Source organism: Alexandromys fortis, unplaced genomic scaffold (assembly GCF_014885135.2).
Source record: "Alexandromys fortis isolate MF-2015 unplaced genomic scaffold, M_Fortis_MF-2015_v1.1 scaffold_8_9099976_23576923, whole genome shotgun sequence".
Taxonomy (NCBI): Eukaryota; Metazoa; Chordata; class Mammalia; order Rodentia; family Cricetidae; genus Alexandromys; species Alexandromys fortis.
Window position 1 is genome coordinate 1,629,052 of NW_026067899.1, and position 23,862 is coordinate 1,652,913.

General features: G+C 43.9%; 1 protein-coding gene across 3 annotated transcripts in view; it reads right to left on the bottom strand.

The window, feature by feature from the left end:
• Positions 1-7,998: 7,998 nt before the first annotated feature.
• Positions 7,999-23,862, bottom strand: part of Itga6 (integrin subunit alpha 6) — a 67,476-nt gene continuing 51,612 nt past the window's right edge. For 2 of the 3 annotated variants that reach the window (XM_050122982.1, XM_050122999.1), the window contains 10 exons: positions 23,715-23,798; positions 23,535-23,614; positions 23,302-23,379; positions 23,109-23,211; positions 21,686-21,859; positions 19,854-19,952; positions 19,648-19,758; positions 19,469-19,567; positions 15,955-16,080; positions 7,999-10,563 (listed from right to left, as the gene is read on the bottom strand). In XM_050122982.1, the coding sequence (XP_049978939.1) occupies positions 10,402-10,563; positions 15,955-16,080; positions 19,469-19,567; positions 19,648-19,758; positions 19,854-19,952; positions 21,686-21,859; positions 23,109-23,211; positions 23,302-23,379; positions 23,535-23,614; positions 23,715-23,798 (1,116 nt within the window). In that variant the 3' untranslated portion in view covers positions 7,999-10,401. Of the gene's footprint in view, positions 10,564-12,972; positions 13,104-15,954; positions 16,081-19,468; positions 19,568-19,647; positions 19,759-19,853; positions 19,953-21,685; positions 21,860-23,108; positions 23,212-23,301; positions 23,380-23,534; positions 23,615-23,714; positions 23,799-23,862 lie in introns of all 3 variants that reach the window. The other variant, XM_050122990.1, reaches the window with a different exon arrangement.

Below are 23,862 nucleotides of genomic sequence, written 5' to 3' on the forward strand. Positions count from 1 at the left end.
CAGATTATTGCACTGGCAGAGAGTCTTATGGGGCTGCAAAACCTTTTCAATATGAAGTTTATCAATTATGTAAAGTACATGTATGATGTGGGATTCCCCTCTGTACACTGTGAATGTGTTTTGTTACCATGGTTAATGAATAAAGTTACTTTGACCTATGGCAGGGCAGAATAGAGAAAGGAGGCAATTCCAAGCAGAGATAGAGGAGAAAGCAGGCAAAGTCAAAGAGATACCATGTAGCTGCTGAAGGAGGCAGAAGCCATGTAGCAGCTCAAGAAGAAAGACGTAAAAAAACCACAAACATTGTGGTAAAATATAAATTAATAGAAATGGGTTAATTTAAGATGTAAGAGTTACTTAATAAGCCTGAACTTTAGATTCTCTTTCATCTCTTGTAGTCTGCTGTTTCATGCTTATATTTGTGGTTCCTGACCATTTTCTCATAATTTCTGTTTCTATAATTCCCTTGGCTTGTATTTTCTCTATTGTCTCTATGTCAGTTTTCAAGTCTTGAATAGTTTTTTTTCATATGTTTGACTGCTTTTTCTTGGTTTTCTTTAAGGGATTTGTTGATGTCTTCCAACCTTTTGTTTGTCTTTTCCTCCATTTTTTTTTGAAGGAATTTTTCATTTCCTCTTTAAGGGCTTCAAATATTCTCCTAAAGTTATTTTTTAGGTCATTTTCTTCTGCTTCATCTATATTTAGTTGTTCAAGTCTTGCAGTTATAGGGTCACTAGTTTTTACTGGTGTTGTGTTGCTCTTTGTGGTATGGTGTGTGTTTTAATCTACCGGTCTTTTCCTTTGGTTGGTGTAGTTGGGGCTGTCTGTGACTCTGGTGCTCAATCTTCCAGGTGCCAGTGGATCCAAGGCTCAGATGCTTGCTCCTCATGGTACATGACTGCCACACTTCCAGTCACCCCGTTGGTCACTACGCGTTCCTGGAGGTCTCTTGGCTCCCGGGGGTTTACTCTACACCCACAGAGATTGCTTGCTTAGGGCTTTTTCTGCTGAGATTGCTGCCTTGGGTCTGCTCTGGCAGAGGTCCTGGCTCAGGCCTACCCTCTCAGCGGTTCCAGTTTTGTGCCCGGACCTGCAGAAGTCCTGGCCAGCATAAGCATTCTTAACAGGAAATGCAAGCATCGTGGTGTGGAGGCTATCCATTTATCAGGAATTGTTTCAGGAAAAGAATTGCTTTTGTTTTGTGACAGAATCTCACTATGTAGTTCAGTTGCCCTATAACTCACTATGTAGACCAGGCTGGCCTCACAGAGACTCACCTTCCTCTGCCTCCAGAGTGCTGGGATTAAAGGCATGCCTTACCGCACCAGTTTTGGAAACATCGTTCTTTATTTGGAGAAAGCACTTTGATGCAGAGGGGAGATTCCTTACTCAGCCCCACGAACAACCCCTAGCTCCCACTCCTCCCCTCCCCTTGTACTCTTCCCAGTAAGGTTCACCAGCAGCAGGCCTGCAGGAAGCCAGGAGAAGAATATACTTTGCTAAGCAAAGAGGAAAGAAAGGTGGCAGAAGGCTGCCAACAGGCTGGTTCACAGCTTAAGTCCTTTTGTTTTTTTTTTTTTTTTTTTTTTTTTCCTCTGTGTAACCTTGGCTGACCTGAAACTAGCTACGTGAACTATGATGACCTCGAACTCATAGAGGTCCCCCTGCCTCTGCTGAGATTAAAGGCATGTACCACCACGCTGGGTTGTAAGCAATCCTTTAATGCCGACATTCAATAGTTAATTTTTTTTTAATTTTTAAAAAGCAGTTGTTCATGCCTTTGTAAAAATTGAGACAATTTTTAAAAAATGAATTTTCCCCTAGGAACTGAAGCCAATAGGGACATCTGCACAGGCGTCTAAGTGAAGGTGTGGCAGGGGGGGATAATAAAGAAAAGAATTGACAGCTGGCCACAGATCCAGAGCATTCTGCACTTAGACACATTGGGATAGGTGCTGGTAAAAGAGAAATCTGGGGGGCAAGTCAGACAACTCAGTGAATGAAGGTGCCTGCTGCCACCTTTGCTGGCCTGAGTTCAAGCCCCAGGACCAACTTTGGAGGAAGGAGAGACCTGAGAGTTGTCCCTCTGGCCTCCTCGTAGATGCTGAGGCACGTGTGCTTGCGTGCGTACCTGCATGTGCACACACACACACACACACACACACACACGTAAACAGGTAAATAAAGAAGCCAATTCAATTTAAAAAATGAAAATGAATAACCCACGAGCTTGGGCACATTAAAAATGTAAAGCTTTGACTTGAGCAGGTAACGGTTATGAATTGATTATAAAACAGTCATGAGCTCCATTCTACATGCAGCTCCAGGCTCCACAGAAGAGACAGAAGGGAGAAGACATTGGCTAAAGAGGAACGGTGACTTATTTGGTTTACTCCAGTGGGAAGACCCGAGCTAGAGGTCAATCGGTAGTTTTTTATTGACTAGGCCCTATGCTTTGGGTTACTGTTTATCCTGGGTTGGGTTGGGTTTGCTGGTTGACTTGGTTAGGGTTTCTATTGCTGTGATAAATCAGCACGACCATGAGCAACTTAGGGAGGGAAGGGTTTATTTCATCTCACACGTCTGTCTCACCGTCTATCAGTGAGGGAACTCAGGGCAGAAGCTGAAGCAGGGCAGGAAATGAGAGGCAGGAACTAATGTAGAGGCCATGGAGGGGCGCTGCTTATTGGTTTGTTCCTCGTGGATTGCTCAGCCTGCTTTCTTACGGCACCCAGGGCCACCAGCCCACAGGGGTACTACCCACCGTGAGCTGGACCCTCTAACATCAACCATCAATCAAGAAAATTCATCACAGCCTTGCCCCTTAGAGGGCCGAATGACCCTTTCACAGGGGTCACCTAAGACCATTGGAAAACATAGATGTTTACATTAGATTCATCAGTAGCAAAATTACAGCTATGAAGTAACAAGAAAATAATTTTATGGTTAAGGAACTGTATTAAAGGGTTGCAGCATTAGGAAAGTTGACAACCGCTGCTCAATATCAACGTAAAAATGCAATTCTTACCTCAAAGAAAATAAAACAGAGTTTATTCAAGAGCCAAATATTGAATTACCGTGGCCTATGAACACAGATTTTAAGTTACCCCAAATTCCATGTTCCAATATGATAACAAGTTTTCTAAAAATTTTTTACTGTCAAAAAAGAAAGCCAGAAGCCAGGTGGTGGGGGCGCATGCCTTTAATCCCAGCACTCAAGGCAGAGGCAGGTGGATCTCTGTGAGTTTGAGGCCAGCCCACAGAGCGAGTTCCTGGTCAGCTCCACTGACAAAAAAATAAAATAAAATAAAATAAAATAAAATAAAATAAAATAAAATAAAATAAAATAAAAAATAAAAAAAAGGAAAAGAAAGAAAACCATAAATCAATATTTTTAGAAAATATTTTGGGGGCTGGAGAGATGGCTCAGAGGTTGAGAGCACTGACTGCTCTTCCAGAGGTCCTGAGTTCAATTCCCAGCAACTGCATGTTGGCTCACAACCATCTGTAGTGAGATCTGGTGCCCTCTTCTGGTCTGCAGGCATACATGCAGACAGAACACTGTATACATAATAAATAAATAAATCTTTAAAAAAAAATGTTTTGGTAGGGCTGGAGAGATGGCTCAGTAGTTAAAAGCACTGACTGTTCTTCCAGAGAACTGTTGCGAATGTTATTTTAAGGTGTGTGACTTTTGTTTAAGCTGCATTTGCTCAACTCTGTGAAGCTGTATTACTGTGTCTGTCTAAAACACCTAATGGGCCTAATAAAGAACTGAACAGCCAATAGCGAGGCAGGAGCAAGGATAGGCAGGGCTGGCAGGCAGAGAGAATAAATGGGAGAACCCAGAAAGAGGAGAAGAAAGGAGAGAAGAAGGAGGGGAGGAAGCTAGGTGCTAATCACCCAGCCGCCCAGCCAGCCATGGAGTAAGAAGGAAAATAGGCATGCAGAGGTAAGAAAGATAAGAGCCAAAAGACAGGAAAAACTGGCTAGAAACAAGCCAAAATAAGGCTGGGCATTTATAACTAAGAATAAGCCTCTGTGTGTGATTTATCTGGGAGCTGGGTGGCGCCCCTCTCCCCCCCCCCAAAAAAAAGCCAAAAGAGCAAAAGCAACAACATACAACAGAGAATCCAGGTTCAATTCCCAGTACCCACATGGCAGCTCACAACTGTCTAACTCCATATCCAGGGGATCTGACATCCTCCCACGGACACAGATGCAGACAAAATACCAATGCACATGAAATAAAAATAAATTTAAGAAAACATATTGGTGGAGTCATCTGGAAGGTGGGTTATAGCAGAGATGGGAAACCTGAGCTTCCGGCTCCCTCAGATGCTGTGTGAGGACATTCCAGCTTTTGAGTTGGTGGGAGACAGGAGGTCTGTTCATAGGTTCCAAAAGGATTGGAATTAATCACGGGACATTATGTGACTATGCCGCTCGGAGGTGGGAATTAAGTGGCTCTTTGGGTGCTAAAAATAGCCCAAGATATTTGGCTGTGGACCTACAACTTTCCACCCTGTCCCCACCGCGGAAGTCAAATCAGTCAGTCAACTTTTTTTCTTTGTTGTTTTTGTTCTTTTCAAGACAGGGTTTGCTCTGTGTAGCTTTGAAGCCTGTCCTTGAACTCGCTCTGTAGACCAGGCTGGCCTCAAACTCACAGAGATCCATCTACCTCTGCCCCTGAGTGCTGGGATTAAAGATGTGTGCAACCACTGCCTGGCTTTTTTTTTTTTTTTTTAAATAAATTTTCAGGCTTATTTTATGTGCATTAGTGTTTTTCCATGGGAACTTTTGGGTCCTCTAAAACTGGAGTTACAGACAGTTGTGAGCTGCCATATACGTGCTGGGAGTTGAACCCAGGGTTTTCTGGAAGATCAGACTGTACTCTTAACCACTGAGCCATCTCTCTAGCCCCGATATATAGCATTCTTGGCTCTGGAGTAGTAGAAGCTAGAGAGGGGCTGTTTAATAACATTCTGGAGTTTTGCCTAGTACTATAAGGCTGTAGGGGCATATACAGAGGTATCCTGGGCAGGAGGTCCTGGGGTATCTAAGAAAGCAGAGGGAGCAAGACATTAGGCAGCATTCCTTCATGGTCTCTACTTCAGTTCCTATCTCCAGGTTCCTGCCCTGCTTAAGTTCTTGTCTTAGCTTCACTCAGTGATGGACTGTGATCAGGACATGCAAGCCACATAAACCCTTTCCACCCCAAGTTGTTGATTGTAGTTTGGCTGTTTTTACTCTTTGGCTCTTTGGGGGGGGCCTGACACCCAATTCCCAAATAAATCACACAGAGCCTTATTCTTACTTATAAATGCCGGCCTTAGCATGGCTTGTTTCTAGCCAGCTTTTCTAAAATTATCCTATTATTTGCCTCTGAACTTTTTTTTTTTTTTACCTTTTTCTATTTCTGTGCATTTTTCTTTACTTTTTACTCCATATTTGGCTGTGTTTCTGGGTGGCTGGCCCCTGCCTCCTTTTGCTCGCCTCCTTTTCTTGCTCCTGGATCCTTCTTTCCCAGGTTTCTCCTCCCATTTATTCTGCCTGCCTGCCAGCCCTGCCTATCCTTTCTCCTGCCCTGCTACTGGCCATTCAGCTCTTTATTAGACTATCAGGTGTTTTAGACAGGCACAGTAGCACAGCTTCAGAGTTAAACAAATGCAGCATAAAAGAATGCAACACATCTTTGCAGCATTAAATAAATGTTCCACTGTATTAACAAATGTAACATATCTTAAAATAATATTCCAAAACAGCTGACGATTATTGTGTTTATCATAGCAACCAAAAGCACACTGGGCAGGTGTGGAGGGAGACCAAAAAGACACCAATATAAACTCTGGGCCACCATATGCACCCACACACATGTGAAAAGTTAAAGGGCTGACTTATCATCCAAGGTAACTAGCCCACGATCTCCCCCCAGGCTGGATGTTCTAGCCACGTAGCCAGCCTGCCAAGCCTTCAAAACAGATGTGAATTCAAAAATAGCTTTGCAGTCTTACCAGCGTGGAGGTGGTACCAGAGGAATCTGTGTTAACTTTACTAACCGGCTTTGATCTGTTACTCATTTGCTGTGCACAATAATGCTAGCCCTAGACTGGAAGTCTTTTCCCTGCATCCGACACTGCTGTTGATGACGCATTGTTTCAGGTCCCTAAGAATGCTGCAGCTTTCGTTTTGCTTATTGCAAGTACCGTGTGCGTGCGTGTGGGTGCGAGAGAGAGAGAGAGAGAGAGAGAGAGAGAGAGAGAGAGAGAGAGAGAAAGAGGACAGTAAATGGCCAAACTGGACGAGTAAGATACAAGCAAAAAGACTGCCCAAACATGTGGCTCCCGATCTTAACTGCCTTCTGGTCATATTACCCTCCAAACATTCTCCTACAGGAATTTTAATGCAGAGGAAAGATATTATCCTATCCTAGAACGGATCCTTTTACCACATAAACCGAGTAAAAAATTAAAATCTTATGTGGAAAAGGTCTCTGAATTAATTATAAGAGGAAAATTGAGACTTTGTCATTTAGCAGGAATAGACCCAGCAGAAATTATAGTACCTTTTACTAATGATGAAATTAAAAAATTATGGGAAGACAGTTAACCCTAGCAATGAACTTGTACTAATTATTTGGGAGAGTTAAATAATAATTATCCCAAAAGTGATAGAATTAACCTTATAACGAGAACTAATTGGACTCTTCCCTGCATTGTACGTGACACACCAATAACTGGAGCCCCTACATTCTATACTGATGCAAATAAATCCGGAAAGACAGGTTGCAAATCAGAATATTTAAGTATGGTGGAATAAGGCCCTTATGATACTGTCCAAAAGTCAGAATTATATGCTATTCTCATGGTACTAAGGAATTTTAAAGAACTTCTCAATATAGTTACTGATTTGCAATATGCAGAGTTGTTTTTGCATATTGAAACAGCTGAATTTATACCAGACGATACAGAACCATCTTCAAAAAGTCGAGAGGTGGCTCCTGATATGAGACAGAAACACTGACTTTTTCTTTTAACCGCTTGCTTGGATTTAGAGGATAGCCAGTGTCCAACTTCAAAGCCAACTTTGATTTTTTTTCCAGCTTTGATTTTTAAGTGAGTTGTGACTGTAATTATACTGAGAAGTAGGGAAGAATATGTGTGTTTAGGTAGTGAAATTTTACTCTGCAGAGGGTGTTGGTGCTATAAGTCAGATTTCTCTTTGCTTGGTGGTTCCCACAGTTAAGGTGGTGAGCGCAGCTCCTATCCAGCAGTCCAGAGCTCATGGAAAATGTACCTCTACCATATTGAAAGGCCAAGAGGAGTGGAGCCAGCATCCAGGGCTGCCACAATCACACTGCTTAACATTTTAAGATGCTCCTTGTCAGAAAAGGATTTCAGGTACACAATAGGACAGATTCAGACATGAAAGACCTCCAAGCAAGACACAGTGTGTTTAAAAATGTAGGTAGGCTTGGGAGAGAGAGGAAAAAGGGTATAGATAGTTATAAGAAGTAAAGTTTTTAAAGAGATAGTAAAGTACTATAAAAGAGTACAGACAGTCATAGATTAAAGGAGTAAATAAAAATAAACCACATAAAGATGGAAAGTACACAGAAAGTCCTTCAGGGTTCCTGTTTTATCAAAGAACTGCCAGACATTTTGCAGGATACAGAAGAAAGCAACTGATGAACTTTGCCAGTACAAGGCATAAGAGATCTTCAAATTTCCTGGCAAACTTTCCCCTGAAGCAGAGTAGCGCATGGTGGAGAGAGAACAACCCCCAAAATTTGCCCTCTGACCTCAGCACGTGCTCTGTGACACCTGTGTGAGCATGTGCACATTCACACACGAACACACCCTGCACGCACACACACGCACAGACACACACATGCACGCGCACACATTAAAGCAAATACATTTAAAAACCTTCCATTTCATTTCTATTGTACCACTTCAGGTACCTTTGGCTGTTCTGAAATTATATGGGACACTAAAAAAATATTGCAAACTTTTACTTTGGCTTTGATAAAATACAAAGAAAGGCAACTCAGGTGGTCAATTATAATTCAGAGTTTGCTTCGCATACACAATGCTGGGTTAATAAGCATGAGCACTTTCATAAAAAATTTATTTCACACCTTTATACAAATATCCACAGGTATTTTCCAATTATGAAATAATCTTATAATGCTAGTTAGTCTAAAAACCTACCAAATGCTAACAGCCCAGTGACTTGACTTGAGATGACATTTTTTTTAACAACTATAAATTTAAACAACATGACATTCTTGTTTCTCTGTTGTCAAGCTCCCTCCCCACCCTCTTCTGGACATTCATTTCTATAACAGAGGTCTACAAACACTATCAAGATATCAGCTTCTTCGTCGTGTCCTTCAAAGACAGCATGTTCGGCTTCAAGTTACCCAAGCAAGAAACTGAGACTTGTAAATGCTATTAGGACCCGTGGTAGAGAACATTTGTAAACAAGGTATCATTTGTAAAATTATTTTATGAGTGAAAATGCCAAAGTAGAACCAGAATAAGAGTTTTTAATATCTTAAGGGTATAATGTTTTATGAAAGAAAGGAAAAAAAAAAAAAAAGGCTTAAAACTCCAAAGCAACAACGGCACATTGAGCAATGTTTTGTTCTTTTAAAAGACTGAGAAACAGCTGGGATGTAGCTCAGCTGGCAGACCGCTGGCCTAGCATGCACAGAGCCCCAGGTTCGGTCCCAAGCGCTGCATAAAACCAAGTGTGGTGGCAAACACCTGTAATCCCAGCCCTGGGGATGGGGGGTCAGGGCGGGAGGCAGGAGGGTCAGCAGTTCAAGACTATTCCTAACTACCTAAGGAGCTCAAGGCCAGCCTGGGTTACTTGAGACCCAGTCTTAAAAAAAAAAGACAGAGAACTGCTTTTTACAATCTCCAAACAAATTAGCACCTCTTTGCTGCTGCTTCGTATAACTTAATTATTTTAAAGTACAATTAAAAAATCAGCTTTGATAATATATCCAATCTCTGCTGAATATATAGAAAAATAACTGGTTTCCCCCTCCTATGATTTTAACAAACAAAACCCCGGGCATTGCTAGGCAAGTAAGTACTTTAGCAATGAGCTAACCCTTCTGCTCTAGACCCAAAGGGCTTGTTAAATAGTCACAAGTCATCTGGAGGAATTTAGATAGGGGTGAACAATTTAAAAAAAAAAAATCTAACATGGACTCGCTGGTTGAATGGTTCCGATGTATTTAAGAAGTTGAGCGCCACGGCTCTCCATCTGTCTGGTGCGGCTGTTTTGGCGACAGATGCTCTTCAGTAGTCTCACACTGGATCGGTCTGGATCCACACGTGCACTCGCGGTCAAGTCCTGAATACGCGGTGCCGACAGCAGTGAGCGAGCACACAGGCCCTAGAGTTCAAGGAGCAAACTCACTTCCTCTCAGAGTTCTGAAAGTTACAACACGGAGTTCAGAAGTTCCACACAGGGCTCAACACCATGCAACAACCAAGGCCGGGCAAGGAGGAAACATCTTCCAGTTAACCCTTTGTTAAACTCTCTGGGTTTTGAGGGAGAGCCTGCCAGTGAGGAGATGGTGTTATTTTACAGAAGAAGTTGAAGTTATTAAAAACAATCCTTGCATGTTTATAAAGAATGTTCTCTTTGCGGTCAATACTCAAGGTCAGAACAAATGACCTCCTAGGTTCTCGCTCTGATTGCTTAAACCATCCTGAAGCATCTTTGGCCTATTAGTCAATAGCAAGATGGCTTGAAGGAAAAAAATAAATACATATAAAAAAGTGTAACTAGCATTCAAGTCTGCCGCGCCTGTGCTTAGTCACGGGGGAGGCGGGAACCTGCGTGCGTTGGCAGCAGCAAGGACCCTCACTTGTGGGAAATGGAGAGAGAAGGCAAGATGGCAGCAGCACCTCCTATTGCACATTTAAGACAGAACTCTCAAGAGAGACACAGCTATCCAACGGCAGAGTCTTGAGCCAAGGGGCAAGTCACTTGCAGGCTGGGATGGCCACTCTATCCGCATGGGTGATGGTGGGGGTCTTCTTCTTCCTGCGCTATCAGGAGAGAATGTCCCAGGAGTGCGGGTGGGCAGGCCCTGCCCCGGCACATGGATGTAACGTGTTAGTCACACCAAAAACAAAGGCAATCTGGAAAGTTAAATTAAGGCAGTTAAAGAAAATTCCCCTCGGAAAGTCTTAAATTTGGCTGTGCAAAACAGGAGCCTCGGGTGTAACAATATCCACAGTGGACACTGTGGGTCCCCACTGTGTGCCGTCAGTCTGGAATCGTTCTTCAGGTGCTAAGCAGCCTTCGGGCCCACCTGAATTTCTGAGTTGGGAAGAACAAGAGGGACTTTGGGTAGCGCGAAGCTCTCCTGGGTCTCTATGAGTAACTTTCATTTTCACTCCACTTTGTGATCCACTGTTTCTTTTCGAGGTTATCATTGTGTTTTTCGTCTTTGATCTCTCGCTCTTCTTTCCGGATCCGAACAGCGTGGTATCGGGGGACGCTGTCATCGTACCTAGAGCGCTTAAAGAATCCACACTGGAGAAGGGGAGAGGGAACAGAAGAACAAGGCGGAAGTTAGTTAATCTGAAGACCAGGTGCACTAAAACCAGAACATCTAAGCGTTCAGTTCAGCTAGGTCTACTTCTGGAATGCCGAGAACAAACACTATTTTCTTTAAGAAAACAACTGGTTGAAAAGAAACAAACAGTGGGGATAGACAAGGGGAACAGATGTGGGACTGGAAGAAAAGTCCATTTCATCTTATTTACCTTTTACAACTTGAGCTATGTCTTGACTAGCGATTTAAGCATTTTGTAAAACAGTGCCTTTATGTAAAAAAAAAATCACTATATAAATAAAAGGTATAATTTCATATTACTAGATCACTATAAAAACAACTTATATGTGTGTGTAAGGAACAGGAACTTGCTATATAGCCAAGGATGGCCTCGAACTCAACAGCCTCCTGCTTGATCCTCCCTAGTTCTGGGTGACAGCCACGTGTATATCACACTCAGCTTAACAGTATTTCTCTAAAGGCTTAAAAAAATTACTTTCTATCCCTCTCCCATTAATAAACTGTAGATCAGATCACAAGTCATTTTACAAATACTATTTGGCATGCCATGTTCTTATGGGTCCATTTTAGACTGTTCTCTCCTCTAGGGGCTTTGCATCACTGCACCGGCTAGACTCCCTGGGGTGCTTCCAATGTAACTGCTTCATTAATAAGTTACAAAGTAATTAATTGTATTGTGTAATACTGTCAGTGAGTCAAGAACCTTCCAGGACTCAAGGTCAGGGCCCCACTGAATTCTGAGGCACTTGCCAATCTCTCCTCTTCATTTGAAAACAGAAAAGGGAAAAAAGAAGGAAGGGGCTGGGGGAGGGGGAGGGAGAAGAGGAGAAGTCAAATTATCAAAGCTCATTTACTTAGAGAAAAAATTTCAATTCGAACTGGAGTACATTTTAAAAATATACCAGAAATTTTTGAACCAGATTAAAAAATATTTATAAATAAGAAAGACATTTTTCCTTCTTATTTTTTAAAAAAGGAGTCTTTTCAAATGTAAAAATGCAGCTTAGGAGAAGGAGCTACATAGAACGTTGGTTAATGTCCTTACTGTGTGACAGCAACAGGAATGGAGCGTTTATACTGAAGAATGTTGTGTTACAAAAATCACAAATCAATAGGCCAAATGGGCCAAGAAGTTTTGTTTAGGCCATTTCTATTCGGACTCCTTTGTAATGCTGCACAGAAAGGCCAATATGCTAATTATAAAATATGACTGCAGTCTGCCCCATCTAAAAACAGAAGGCAATGAAGTCAAGTCAAAACGGCCATGTTGGAGGCCGGGCGATGGTGGCGCACGCCTTTAATCCCAGCACTCAGGAGGCAGAGGCAGATCTCTGTGAGTTCGAGACCAGCCTGGTCTACAGAGCTAGTTCCAGGACAGGCTCCAAAGCCACAGAGAAACCCTGTCTCGAAAAACCAAAAAAAAAAAAAAAAAAAAAAAAAAAAAAAAAAAAAACCGGCCATGTTGGGATCACTGTGTCAACGCCACGGAAAGGAGCTGCGGTCACTGCACCCCTCTTGCCCACAGAAAAGGAGAGGGAATCACCAACTCCTGATTCCTGTTTCCATGGATTTACAAATTGTAGGGGAAAGCGTGAACTCAAATCAATTGAGAACCAAGGTGGAGTAAAGTCTCTAGGATGTGAAACACGGGCAAACTCCATTCCAACACACTGTACTACCCACGGCACTTTGGACTAGATTTTTTTTTTTTTCACATCGAGGGTATTGTTGTAATGGTCTTTGGCCCAGAAGAAATACAAGGGAAAAGGGGAAGCTGCATGCTCAGCTAGCAGAAATCACGTTCAAGCGGCAGTACGAAGCAACCCCAAGCCTGCCCCATCACTCCAGAGCCAGGACAACAAAATGATGACGGGGAGAAGGAAGCCTCTGCACAGGAGAAACCCGAGGTCTCTCTCCCACATGCAACAGGTTACGCAGGCAGTCCACAAAGCGTCTATCCCCGGGGAAATTCCAAAATGAACAAGAAATCTGGACTGATTTCTCATGCACCTTTGAAATTCCCAGTGGGATACAATGTAACAACACACGGCAGACTGGGCTGCTACGGAGATCACGACCCCTAGTTAGACAAACAGTGTGCTTGTTGTCATTGCTGTGGGTGTTGCTTGACAAGAACACAAAACAACTCACCTGCACGAAAAGATTCTCTGTGCATTAACAGACAACCGAGTGTTCGAGTAAAAAACGACAAAATAAATAAATAAATAAATCCAAGCAAGGCAAGCCAGTGTGGACACTTGGAAACATCTGTTAATGGGACACACACAGCAAGCTGTCGCTCTTAAGTTAGCTACCACAACCACAGCAGGTCCCACAGCTAGCGAGGAAAAACACCGATCAATTACCAATTACGGGAAGTAGATCAATACTATGCATCGGAAGTGAGCCTCTCTTTATCAGACGGCTGAGTATGGATCTCAGCCTTGTGATAGGTGGCATCGTAATGATCTTTCTTATTTCTCTTGAAGAAACCACACTACAAGGAAGCAAGGTATTCAGTCAATTGCACAGTTCTGTGTTTGTTCGGAAGCTAAAGAAAAGAACACCTCAGGCTTTAACCCAAGTGAGCAGCTGCTGCGCTGGCCACGTCGAGCCAGCATTTAACATCTCTACAAAGATGACACACACTGGCTGACTGACTTTCCTATTTGTAGCGGAAGTCTTGAGGTCATCCTAAAAGGAAAATGCATGCACATTTGACTGGAACACGGGTGAATTTTTTTCTTTGCACGACAGACTTGAAAAAGTCTACACATTCACTTCTGCAGGTCACTGAGACAAGGGATGGAAATATAAACCCTGCAAAATTCAGCCCGAGTCAAAATAAAACACAGATATAGTGTATCTACCTGCTGCTGCTCTAAGTTGTAAGGAACAATACTTTCTCCTGGAGGCCTCCAACCAATTGGTAACGTGAATTACAGAATAAATTCGAAGGAAGGGGTACTTGCTGTCATTTCCCCTGAATTCTGAACCACCATGCAACCCCTAAATGGCAGGAACCCGTGCTCCTGAGCTCAGGCCACTCTAAGAGAGTATAAATGTGTAATCCCACTCTCTGCTCTTACTTCCTTCATTCAACAATGGCTAACTGTCCCTATTTTCCTTCATCTAGTTCACGGGCTGTGGGAACTATCTTTTGAAATAAAATCGGATCAAATAAATCTCCTGGCAAAATTGTGCCTCCGAGTCTGGCAACTCATGAAGGAAGAAGATCTAGATCCCCCCCACCACCACAGGGTTGGGAGCCACCGGCTACACACGGTTATTCAAGTTCAGACAAATTTCAATTGAAAACGCGACTCTTCCGCTGTACGGGCCCCAGGTGACTCCTGGCTATCGTGAGACAGTGACACTCCAGAATATTTCCATATTACAGCGCCCTCTACCAGGTTTGCACTGAAACAGCCTACTTCATAAACATGGTGGCTATCGGGGTGACTCGCAGTGAGTGCGCACAGCCAGGTAGCGGTCAATGAGAACTAGTACACAGGGCAGGAAGAAAAGTTCACCAAAAATGGATAGTCTTAAATAAGAGTCTGAGGACTTCTCCTTTGATTCCAGAAGAACCCCTGTGCAAAAGCCACTGTTTAAAAAGCAGGTAAAGGCAGGGTTCCTCTGGTTAGAGTGGAGCCCTCCGCTGCAGCTTTGACACGGCTGTAGATTCCATCTTTCCCTCCTTCCACGGTGCTGGAGACCGAATCCAGAGCCTCATCCATTCTAGAAAGCGGCTTGAGGACCCTAAACTCCTTCCTGATCCTAACATTCCGAGATTTTTAAATACCAATAATTTCATTTATAAAGAAGAATATGAAGTAATAAAGCTGACTTCCACATGGAGTTTGAGGGCCTGTTTAGAATCCACCTCAGACTATGAAAATGAAGAATGTCAAGGAACCCAATAATAATTTAATCTGATCCTATTATTGGCAGCTGAGCCCCCAGGGAGCTGAAATAATTTGCCCAATGTTACATACAGCTCAGGTATCTAAATGCTGCCTCTCGCCATGACTACACAAGGATTCAGGACTGCCAATAAGAGCCGCTCTGGGAAAAGACTAACCTTGTGAGCTCTCCCAGAGAATGCAAGCTCATCCTCAGGTCTCAAAACTGCAAATTAATTTTTTTCCTGTCAGATAACTGTGGCAAGAGCTCTAATATCGACTGGCTGTGTTTGCCAGATAAACCTACCGCTTGTGATACACCTGAGGAAAGCTGACTAAAATCTGCTTGTCAGGAACAACACTGGTAGAGACAGGTACCACGTCTCCACCCCAGTCCTCGGCCTGGCAAAAGGAAGTGGTTCAGAAGAATGGGGGGGGGGACACACACACTCAAAGTCACAACCCTTCATCTGTTGTACTCCAGGACACGATGGGAGGGCAAGGATGGATGGTTTGAGCCTAGCACATTCGGACTTACTTCACCCCAGACCCTCTGGAATGACATACTTGGCACTGTGCTAGGAATGCTGGTATTTCTGCAGTGAAACCCATGAACTAAAAGAGCGAGACTAAATATCCTCTCTCCACGGCACAGTTCTGCCAAGTCAGTCAAACTTTTCAGTTCCCAGAGATTTCTGCAGTCTGGAATTACAGATAAAAGACTGCGGGACTCCCTTACTCCCTGGGACTCACCTCGGACCTACGGAGGTTGTCATCTGTTGACTAATGTTCATAACCATCTACCACCTGGTCTTTTGATGACATGGCCTCTCTACAGGGAGGAGGCAGGGCAAGGTATCACACACTGTGCACAGTCAGAAGACCAAAGTCTAATGGGAACATTATACTGAACCCGGATGTTCATCACGCTTGCTACAGGTTGAGGACCCTTGAGTATTCATTGTGCCCTGTTCTGCTCCCAGCCTAGCTATAAGGGCAATGCTTCCCAGTGGCTGTCATGAAGGTTTCTGTACAGAAGGGGGAATTAGTAGGAACTTGCATTCAGAATAAACTGCGATCTGTCTATTTGGCTTAGATTTCGGGGTCGATCTTAGGTACAGAAAATGCTAAGCAAGGTAGTCATCTTCAGATTTATTATTTACTAACCATGCTGAATTATGTATAAGACCTCAAAATTACTTCTTAAGACACTTCATACATATCAACAAAGAATCTCTAAATATAAATTATTAGGTCGATAAACAGATATTCCCTGTAAAATTCTCTCAGATTTGGTGTATACTGGACAAGTTTCATGATAAAATATCGGGGGAAAAAGGATCAATGAAAAAGGAAAATGCAAATGTCAGCGTCAATCCTCAATTTTTTAAAAACATGAAGTAAAGTTTATATGAGAAAACTCAATCGACAGACGAGACTTACCTTCCATAGTAAAAACACTAACAGAGCCAACATCAGAATCCCAGCAAGGACAGCCAGGAGGATGATCCACCAAGCTATCCCCGAATACTGAGCTACAGTCTTGGAGGGAAACACTGTCACGCGAACCTACAGGGTACAAAAGAGAGACCATGATAAACCAGGTGCTGTCAGCCGGCATGGATGGCTTCAATTCTGCTCAGTTTTGCTTCTGAACACATTCTGAATGAAAAAGTGCATGGATGGACAAGTCACTTTCTGCTGAGAGAGACCCTTTTTCTCAATAACAGAACTCTGCCTCAACGGATTTTTTATCTGGTCTAGGTTGTACTTTGTTGCTAACTGAACTCTTAAACTATGTTTTTTTTTGTTTTGTTTTGCTTTTAAAGAAAATTAGAGAAAACTAAACAATGAATCACCAAGTATCCATCCTTCCCTTGTCAATCCGAACAGCAGCAGCAGATAAACATGTTTCACCACAATTACACGATTTGTTTTGTTTGTTTTTTTAACCTTGCTGTGCTGGGCTCAAGCCTTGTGCACGTGTAGTAAACATTGTACCTCCACATTCCACTTCCAGCCTTCAGCCTAGGTTCTTTTGAAAACAATCACACTATCTTTTAGTTAAATTTCCACAAGGTACAATTATTCTCCAAGCCTCGGAGTCCAAAGTAGGGATGAGCTTCATCACAGACAGGTGCCGTTCATTCTTTTTCTTAGGCTATCAGACCCTCATAACAATACGATTTCCTGAAATGGCTTGTGGCCATACTCTACAAGAAAGTGTAGCTTAGCTCAGAGCTTAAGCTGCAGCAATGAGAAGCCTAAACTGTAAGCACGTGATCGCTGCAAACAGCTGCCACCAAGTGCCTACTCCAAAACTTAACAAGTTGCCTCCGCAACTTCTAACAACTCAGTAGAATGTCCATAAAACTTTACAATCCCTAAGACATGGGTTTCCTTTCAGTGTCATTAAACTTCATGCATTTTCATGGAGGTGGCGGCTTTCCATAGGTACCTCATTCATCAGGTGGGAAAAGGCAGAAAGGGCTCCGGCTCGACAGGTACATTCAATTGCATCACCTGTGACCAGCAGAGACCACAGCAGCTTGCCAACGGCCAAAACATCTGCCCCAAATTACTCTGCGGTATAAAGCCCACTCTTACTGAACAGCAGTATAAGTCGCTCAGCAAAGGGGCCGTCAGCTTTTATGAAACTCAGGATCAAAGGCACCACCTACCCGGTGAGCGCTCTGCACATAAGAGTCATCTTCTAAAGGCACACACATCTCAAGTTCTCTGCATTTAAGAGTCCTCAGAAAGAAAAATCTCACTGCCTCAAAGAACGGGGTACTTATTTCTACCCATTATAATTTGTCTTCAGCAGGCAAGAAACTTGGATAGTTACCTGCCTGACTCTTAGGACTAAGCTTAATGAGACATGTGCACACACATAACATTCCCTTCTTTCCTGGACTAATCGGAAATTCTTGATCCTAAACTTTACTCAGCTTTGCTTCCAGCACTGTAGCATGTGTGTGTGTGTGTGTGTGAGGAATCCATGTGTTTTAACAGGTGCTGGTTTGCCACATAGATTTAAATGAACTGATGTCAAAATACAGTCATATCACTTCGATTGTGTGATTTCTGCTTTCACTTGTTTCAATGCAGTCTAAATTTAAAAGTGTCTTATTGAGTGCCAAACACTAAACTCTTGAAATTGGGCAATAAATAAACAGATGAATTTTTCTTAGCTTTTTTTTGTTTTGTTTTTTTGAGTCAGGGTTTCTCTGTGTAGTTTTGGAGCCTTGTCCTGGAACTCACTCTGTAGACCAGGTTGGCCGCAAACTCACAGAGATCCACCTGCCTCTGCCTCCCGAATGCTAGGATTAAGGACATGTGCCACCACTACCTGGTTTTTAACGTACTCTCTTTTCTTTTTTCAAGAAAAAAGTGAGGTTAGAGTTGTTTTTTTTTTTTAAAGGACTGAATTGCACAATGTATTTTGCTTCTACTGCCAAAGAAAATGATCTTCAGACTAGAAAGGGGGAGCTGAGATGAAGATGAAAATGTAGCCCACAGTAAGTGGGGGAATCAAGACTCTCCAGCCTGACACTGAAACCCTGCGCCTTCAGATACCCAAGAAAAAAGTGCGCACGGGGTCTGAGCTATCAGAGAAACCACAGAAAATAGGAGGCGGCGGAAGACTAGCGGCAAGAAAATGCCTCCGCTTTCAAAAGAAATGGGTTCCAGAGAGCAGGCTAGAAACCATTCACCAGTCTACGAAGGATTAAGCAAAGCAGGATCAGGTGGAGACCCCAGCTCCATTAGGAGTCTGGATGAGACAGAACGCCCAAGATGTTCCCTCTGTGACCAGCAGTCAGACTTGCTATCAGGCCCTCAGGTCTACCACCTTCCAGAAAAAGAAGAGAACTTGAGATCTGGTCTCGGATCCACTGGCAAGTCACATGGCAGTTAAGAGGAGACAACCTTCCTCCTGAAGGTATCCAAGGAGCAGGACAGTTCCTCTCTGTCATTGGAAAGGCTGCTACGTGGTCAATGCTTGTTCCAGGGATTTATTTTAAAGAATTCAACTCTAAGCCAGGTGGTGGTAGCACATGCCTTTAATCCCAGCACTAGGGAGGCAGAGGCAGGTGGATCTCTGTGAGTTCGAGCCACCCTGGTCTACAAGAGCTAGTTTCAGAACAGGCTCCAAAGCTACAGAGAAATCCTGTCTCGAAAAACAAAACAAAACAAAAAAAAATTCAATTCTAGACAGATGGATTGACGGATTCATTCATTCACAGGGATTTTGACATAGGGTCTCACTGTGGTTCATATTAACCTGGGACTTACTATGGAGCTCAGTCAGCCTCAGACTTGCAGCAATCCTCCTGCATCTCCCACCATGCTTGGCTCACATCAACATTCCAGATTTATAGAGAAATATCTCTTTTAGTAACCGCCATCGGCCACACACAGCACAGGCATCCTGAGAATGGCCACCGCATTAGGGGTGGGCCGGCTTCATTTTCTACCAGGCTGCACGCTAGTCTCCCCGTGTGGCTTTTCATCCTGGCCACTGCCCTGCCGAATGGAGGGCTCTATCTAGGTTTCCTTTTCCTGGTGTGTGTGCTGACCTTGGGATTGAACCTAGGGTCTTGTGCAGCAGTAGGAGGCATGAGCCACATGGTTGGCCTCTTAAACCATTTCTTCCAGAGCAGGACCTCACTAGATCGCCCAGGCAGGCCTTAAACTCACTCTGAAATCCAGAGAGACTAAACCAGTGACCCCCTTCTTTCAGGTTCCAGAGTAGTCGGCACATCAACAGCCTGCATTACTAGGCCTGGCTCAGGGTCACTTTTTATCTATTAAATTCTATTAAAATAGAGCTTCGTGTGGCAGGACCTAAACTGTCCTTTAAGGAACAACAGGGAAGAAGGTGACCTCAGGTTGTGGCACGGTGTAGCGGTGTAAGGGACGAGGCCAGCTCCGACTCTGGGGACCTAGATCTCACCTGTGTGCCCGCATGAGGCAGCTTGATATTCTGAGCGGCAGCCGTCACGTCAATGGAGGCCCGCACGAGAATGTCCAAGTAGTTCAGTTTGGAATATTCCTGTGGAAGACGAGAGATGCGTCAGGAAAGTGGTGGGTGTCCCTGGCGTAGCCAATTCTTCCAGGGGGGCAGAGTCACACCTCTAGAAATGTACTGTTCCACAGCCTGGAGCGCAGCACGAGGGAGGCCTTGCTGTCCAGCCCACGCAGCGGACACTTGATGTTCACACACCTCACGTTGACGCTGCAGTTCTGGAGAGGAGACAGGCGGGGGGTGAGGACCCGCAGCTCCGGGAAGCTGGTTCTTGTTTATACAGACCCCACTCGCAGCCCAGAGAGATACTCACAAGGGTCTGGTATTTTCGTTCAGAAAACAAAGAAAACTTCCTGCTATCGTCTATCTGCTTTTCAGAAATCTCCCGTTTCCTTCTTGAGTTGTGTGACTCCTAAAAGTGACATCCAAAACAGACCCGCGTTAGGTAAATGTCCGTCGTTTGCTGCATAAGCCTCACAAACAAAGCCAAATTTACACCGTCAATTAATATCCACCTCTGTCTTAGCTTCTCTTCTTGCCCTGTGATAGCACAGCCCAACAGGAGTAAAGGGCTTATTCTGGTTCTCAGTTCCAGGTTATAGTCCATCATGGCGAGGAAGTTAAAAAGCTGAAGGCAGCTGGTCACAGGGGACACACGGTCAAGAGGGTCTGGTGCGCAGCTCAGCTCACTTTCTCCTTCCTATATAGACCCCAACCCAGGGACTGGTGCCACCTGCCTCTACTGTGGGTCTTCCAAAATAATCCTTCACAGGTATGGCCAGAGGCTAAGTAATCCCTCAAGGTGTGCATAGTGTCTCAGAGATCCCAAATTCTGCCAAGGCTATAATCAGCATCACATCTTCTTTCCCAGCCGCAAAGCAGAGCAAGTCCAAAACAGCAACCTTCTGGCCATTTTAGGTTCACCAATAGACTCCTAAGTCTGCTTATTTAAGTCGTTTGTTTCTAGTGTGATGCTGAAACTTAGGGAAAGAAAAAGCTCCCTCCTGTGTTCTTGTGTTGCGCTGAACTACAGACACACAGCATCAAACTGTTAGTCGACTGAGACCAGAGATGACCCCAGCACCAGCTCAGTGTCTAACTCACAGGGGACGGTCAGTACACAGGAATGATGACAGGACAGGAAGGACAAAAAGGAAGTGAAGACCCTTTGTGTTACCAACTCAGAGAGTCGCACGGAAGACTAAGCCAGATAAAAACTTTTAACACAGGCTTTCCTTATACAGGTTGAGTCTCCCTTTGTAAACGAAGACTGTGCTTTCTAATTAGACAGAAAAGGGGAGATGATATGGGATGTACTTCTGTATAAGTGTTGCCTTAATTGGTTGACAAATAAAGCTGTTTGGGCCAATGGCTTAGCAGAGTAAAGTCAGGCGGGAAATCAGAACAGAGAGAAAGAAGGCGGAGTCAAAGAGACGATATGTAGCTGAGGAAGGAGACAGACGCTGGAATGTTACTGGTAGGTCACAGCCTTATGGTGATACATAGATTAATAGAAATAGGTTAATTTAAGATATAAGCGCTAAGTAAGAATACACCTAAGTCATTGGCCAAGCAATGCTGTAATTAATATAGTTTCTGTGTGATTATTCCAGTCTGGGTGCCCGGGGAAACTAAAATGCAGTCACTGTCTACATCCCTTCTTATAAATGTGCTTACGATTTTAGAGCGTTTTGGATTTAGGATTGTTGGAAAGGAAAGGCTGACTTATTTTAAGAGTAAGGATAACAGGTCATCATGTTTTTCAATGTTGATGAGTCAAAGAGCACGTGAACAACCATGGTACCCAGGTACTTTGGAACTGAAAATAAAAAAGGGCTGGGGATGTAGCTGGATCGGTAGAAGAGCTCGCCTAGCAGGCATGAAGTCCCGGGTGTGAGCTCTGGCATTGCAGAGTATAGACCAGACACGGTGGCGCATGCTGTAACAGCAGCAATCGGGAGACATAAAGGTCATTCATCAGCAAAAATGCCTTAGCCAGACTGAGTTACTCAGTTATGGATGAGAAAACCATAACAACCAAAGGAGAAGTCAACATGTCAGTGCGGCTTCCCTAGCACAGTCAAGTTTACCCCTCAAAGGTCAGCAGCTCACACCTGGGAGGCGGCAAAAAACCCATCAACGTACCTTGAGCTTCAGGTAATTTATTTCATCGTGTGGCTCGCAAATGATCTGCTCCAAACCTTTGGATTCAACTTTCACCAGATAAAGCAACCATTTGCCGTTGTTGATTTCCTTGGGCCACTGTATATTCAGGGTCGCCGTGCCAAGGTTTTTCAGAGGTTTGCCTAAATTAATCACCTGTCAGGAAACAGCATATTTTGCTACAATATAATCCTTTTAAGATAAAATTTAGTAGCAGTTCCTACTGCCTATAGGCTAAATACCCAGCATAATCCTACCACAGCAGTGTAAGTCTCCAAAACGGATCAGGAATAAGGTGTGCAAAATAGCTGGGCTTTTTAAAAAGATTCTTGTCATAAAAAATAGAAGAAAAAAGTAAAGGTCAAAAAAGAAAGGATCACTAGCTCAATCCAGGAGTAACTACCATATGTAATAAACCCACAGCACAGGTATGACATGTTCCCAACAGCACTGAGGAAGTCCCTGGTGCACCCATGAACCACTCAGTGAGCGTCCTGCCTGGCAGATGACAAAGCCTCTGCTTCGGCACCCATATCCTGCTTCTGGAAAACCTCCCTACTCTGAAAATGAAGCAGTCTCAGCCATCTGTACTTAGGGAGACTGCGGAGAACCACACGACAGCTCAGAGTGAGCGCTGGGAGCAGAGTGACTTTGTACAACAAGGCCGAGAGTATTACAATACAGAGTTTTTTACAGTGCACAGCTCCAGAACCTCATCCAACTGGCCGCACAGAGCTCAGAGACCAGCCGGCAATTCTGGAGAGAACTTGCCTCTTTAGTGTGCCAGATTTAGGCCAAGCCTATTCTTGCCCTTTCAGGCTTTAGTCTCAATGCGTAAAATTTCAGGACTTCAGCTTGCACCATGGAGACCCAAATCCATATGCATAATACATAGGTAGACGTCACAGTCCGTGTTCAAGTCTGTTAAACTGCACCCAGAGTCACTGCAGTGTGCCCATTGCCGGCCCTCTTTGCGGGCATATACCAGGTCTACTGTCACCACCCCCAGACTAGACTTGAGGGAAGGAATAATGGCAACAGTCTTTCAGCCTGGCGAGGGCACTGGGAAAATGACTTCCTAATGGAGGGGAAACAAACTACAGACCCTACACGGTCGACTACAGATTATGTGAGTCTGCTTTCTAGACTCTGAGGAAAAAAAGCATTACTTTGTGTCTACACTACATGCACGCTACAGTTCCACGATAAGGCTAAAAAGACTGATTCTGAGCCAAGTCTCTGCTGAGTGACAGTTGCTCTCCGCTTGGGAGATAAAGTTTTCAGTTTTCGCTGTTAAAAACAGGCAATCACGTGCAACTGAGCATTTCCTTACGATGCCTGTGACTGGCCGCCGATGAAAACGACATTATCAAGACCGCATCTCGGACCGATGGCTCCGACTCACCCTGAATTCATACTCTATTAAGCTTCCCACTTCATCTTCAGACTTCATAGCCTGCTCACCGACAACTGTACCTCCAAAATACACCTGCGAAGGTTTAGCGACTCTGTCGAATTAAAAAAAAAACACCCGTTTTAGTGCGAATTATAAATGGTTCTTTCAAACATTGATTTGTTATGGCAAACACAACACTTACCCGGAGACCGACAGAAGCAGTTCAATAACCACTTTTGCTTTCGCTATAATTGGAGCCAAATTATCTTGATTGCTTGTTCTGAAAACGAAAGGGGAAACAATGGGGCTTTATTTAAACAGTCGGTTTTCTCATTGCAATTCCATCTCTTTTATGAGTTGGATCAGTGCTAAATTCAGTGACTCCAGGGTTCTCACGGAATTAAGTATAAATGGGAAGGTTGAAGTAACTCTTACGTTTCCAACTTCAGATTAATATCCAGATCTGTGGTGTCAAAGGTGACCTCGGTTGTACTTAAAATCAGGTAAAAAGTAACCTAAAAGGTACACATAAACAGGCGTCACCAAGGGCCAGGCCTCTGGGCACAGCACCCGTATTTAGCGTAGTACGACAGAGCGTGCAGGGGTATCACCTACACTGGAATTTCTCTTGAAAGGGTTCCCGAGCTCACAGTCAGCTTGGGAGCCGTTCTGGTTGGCGACACAGCTCAGCTGCTTCTCCTGGGGGGCAGAAAAGGCAGGGGATCACGGTTTGTTCATGTGCTGAGCGGTGCTGTTCTTTCCC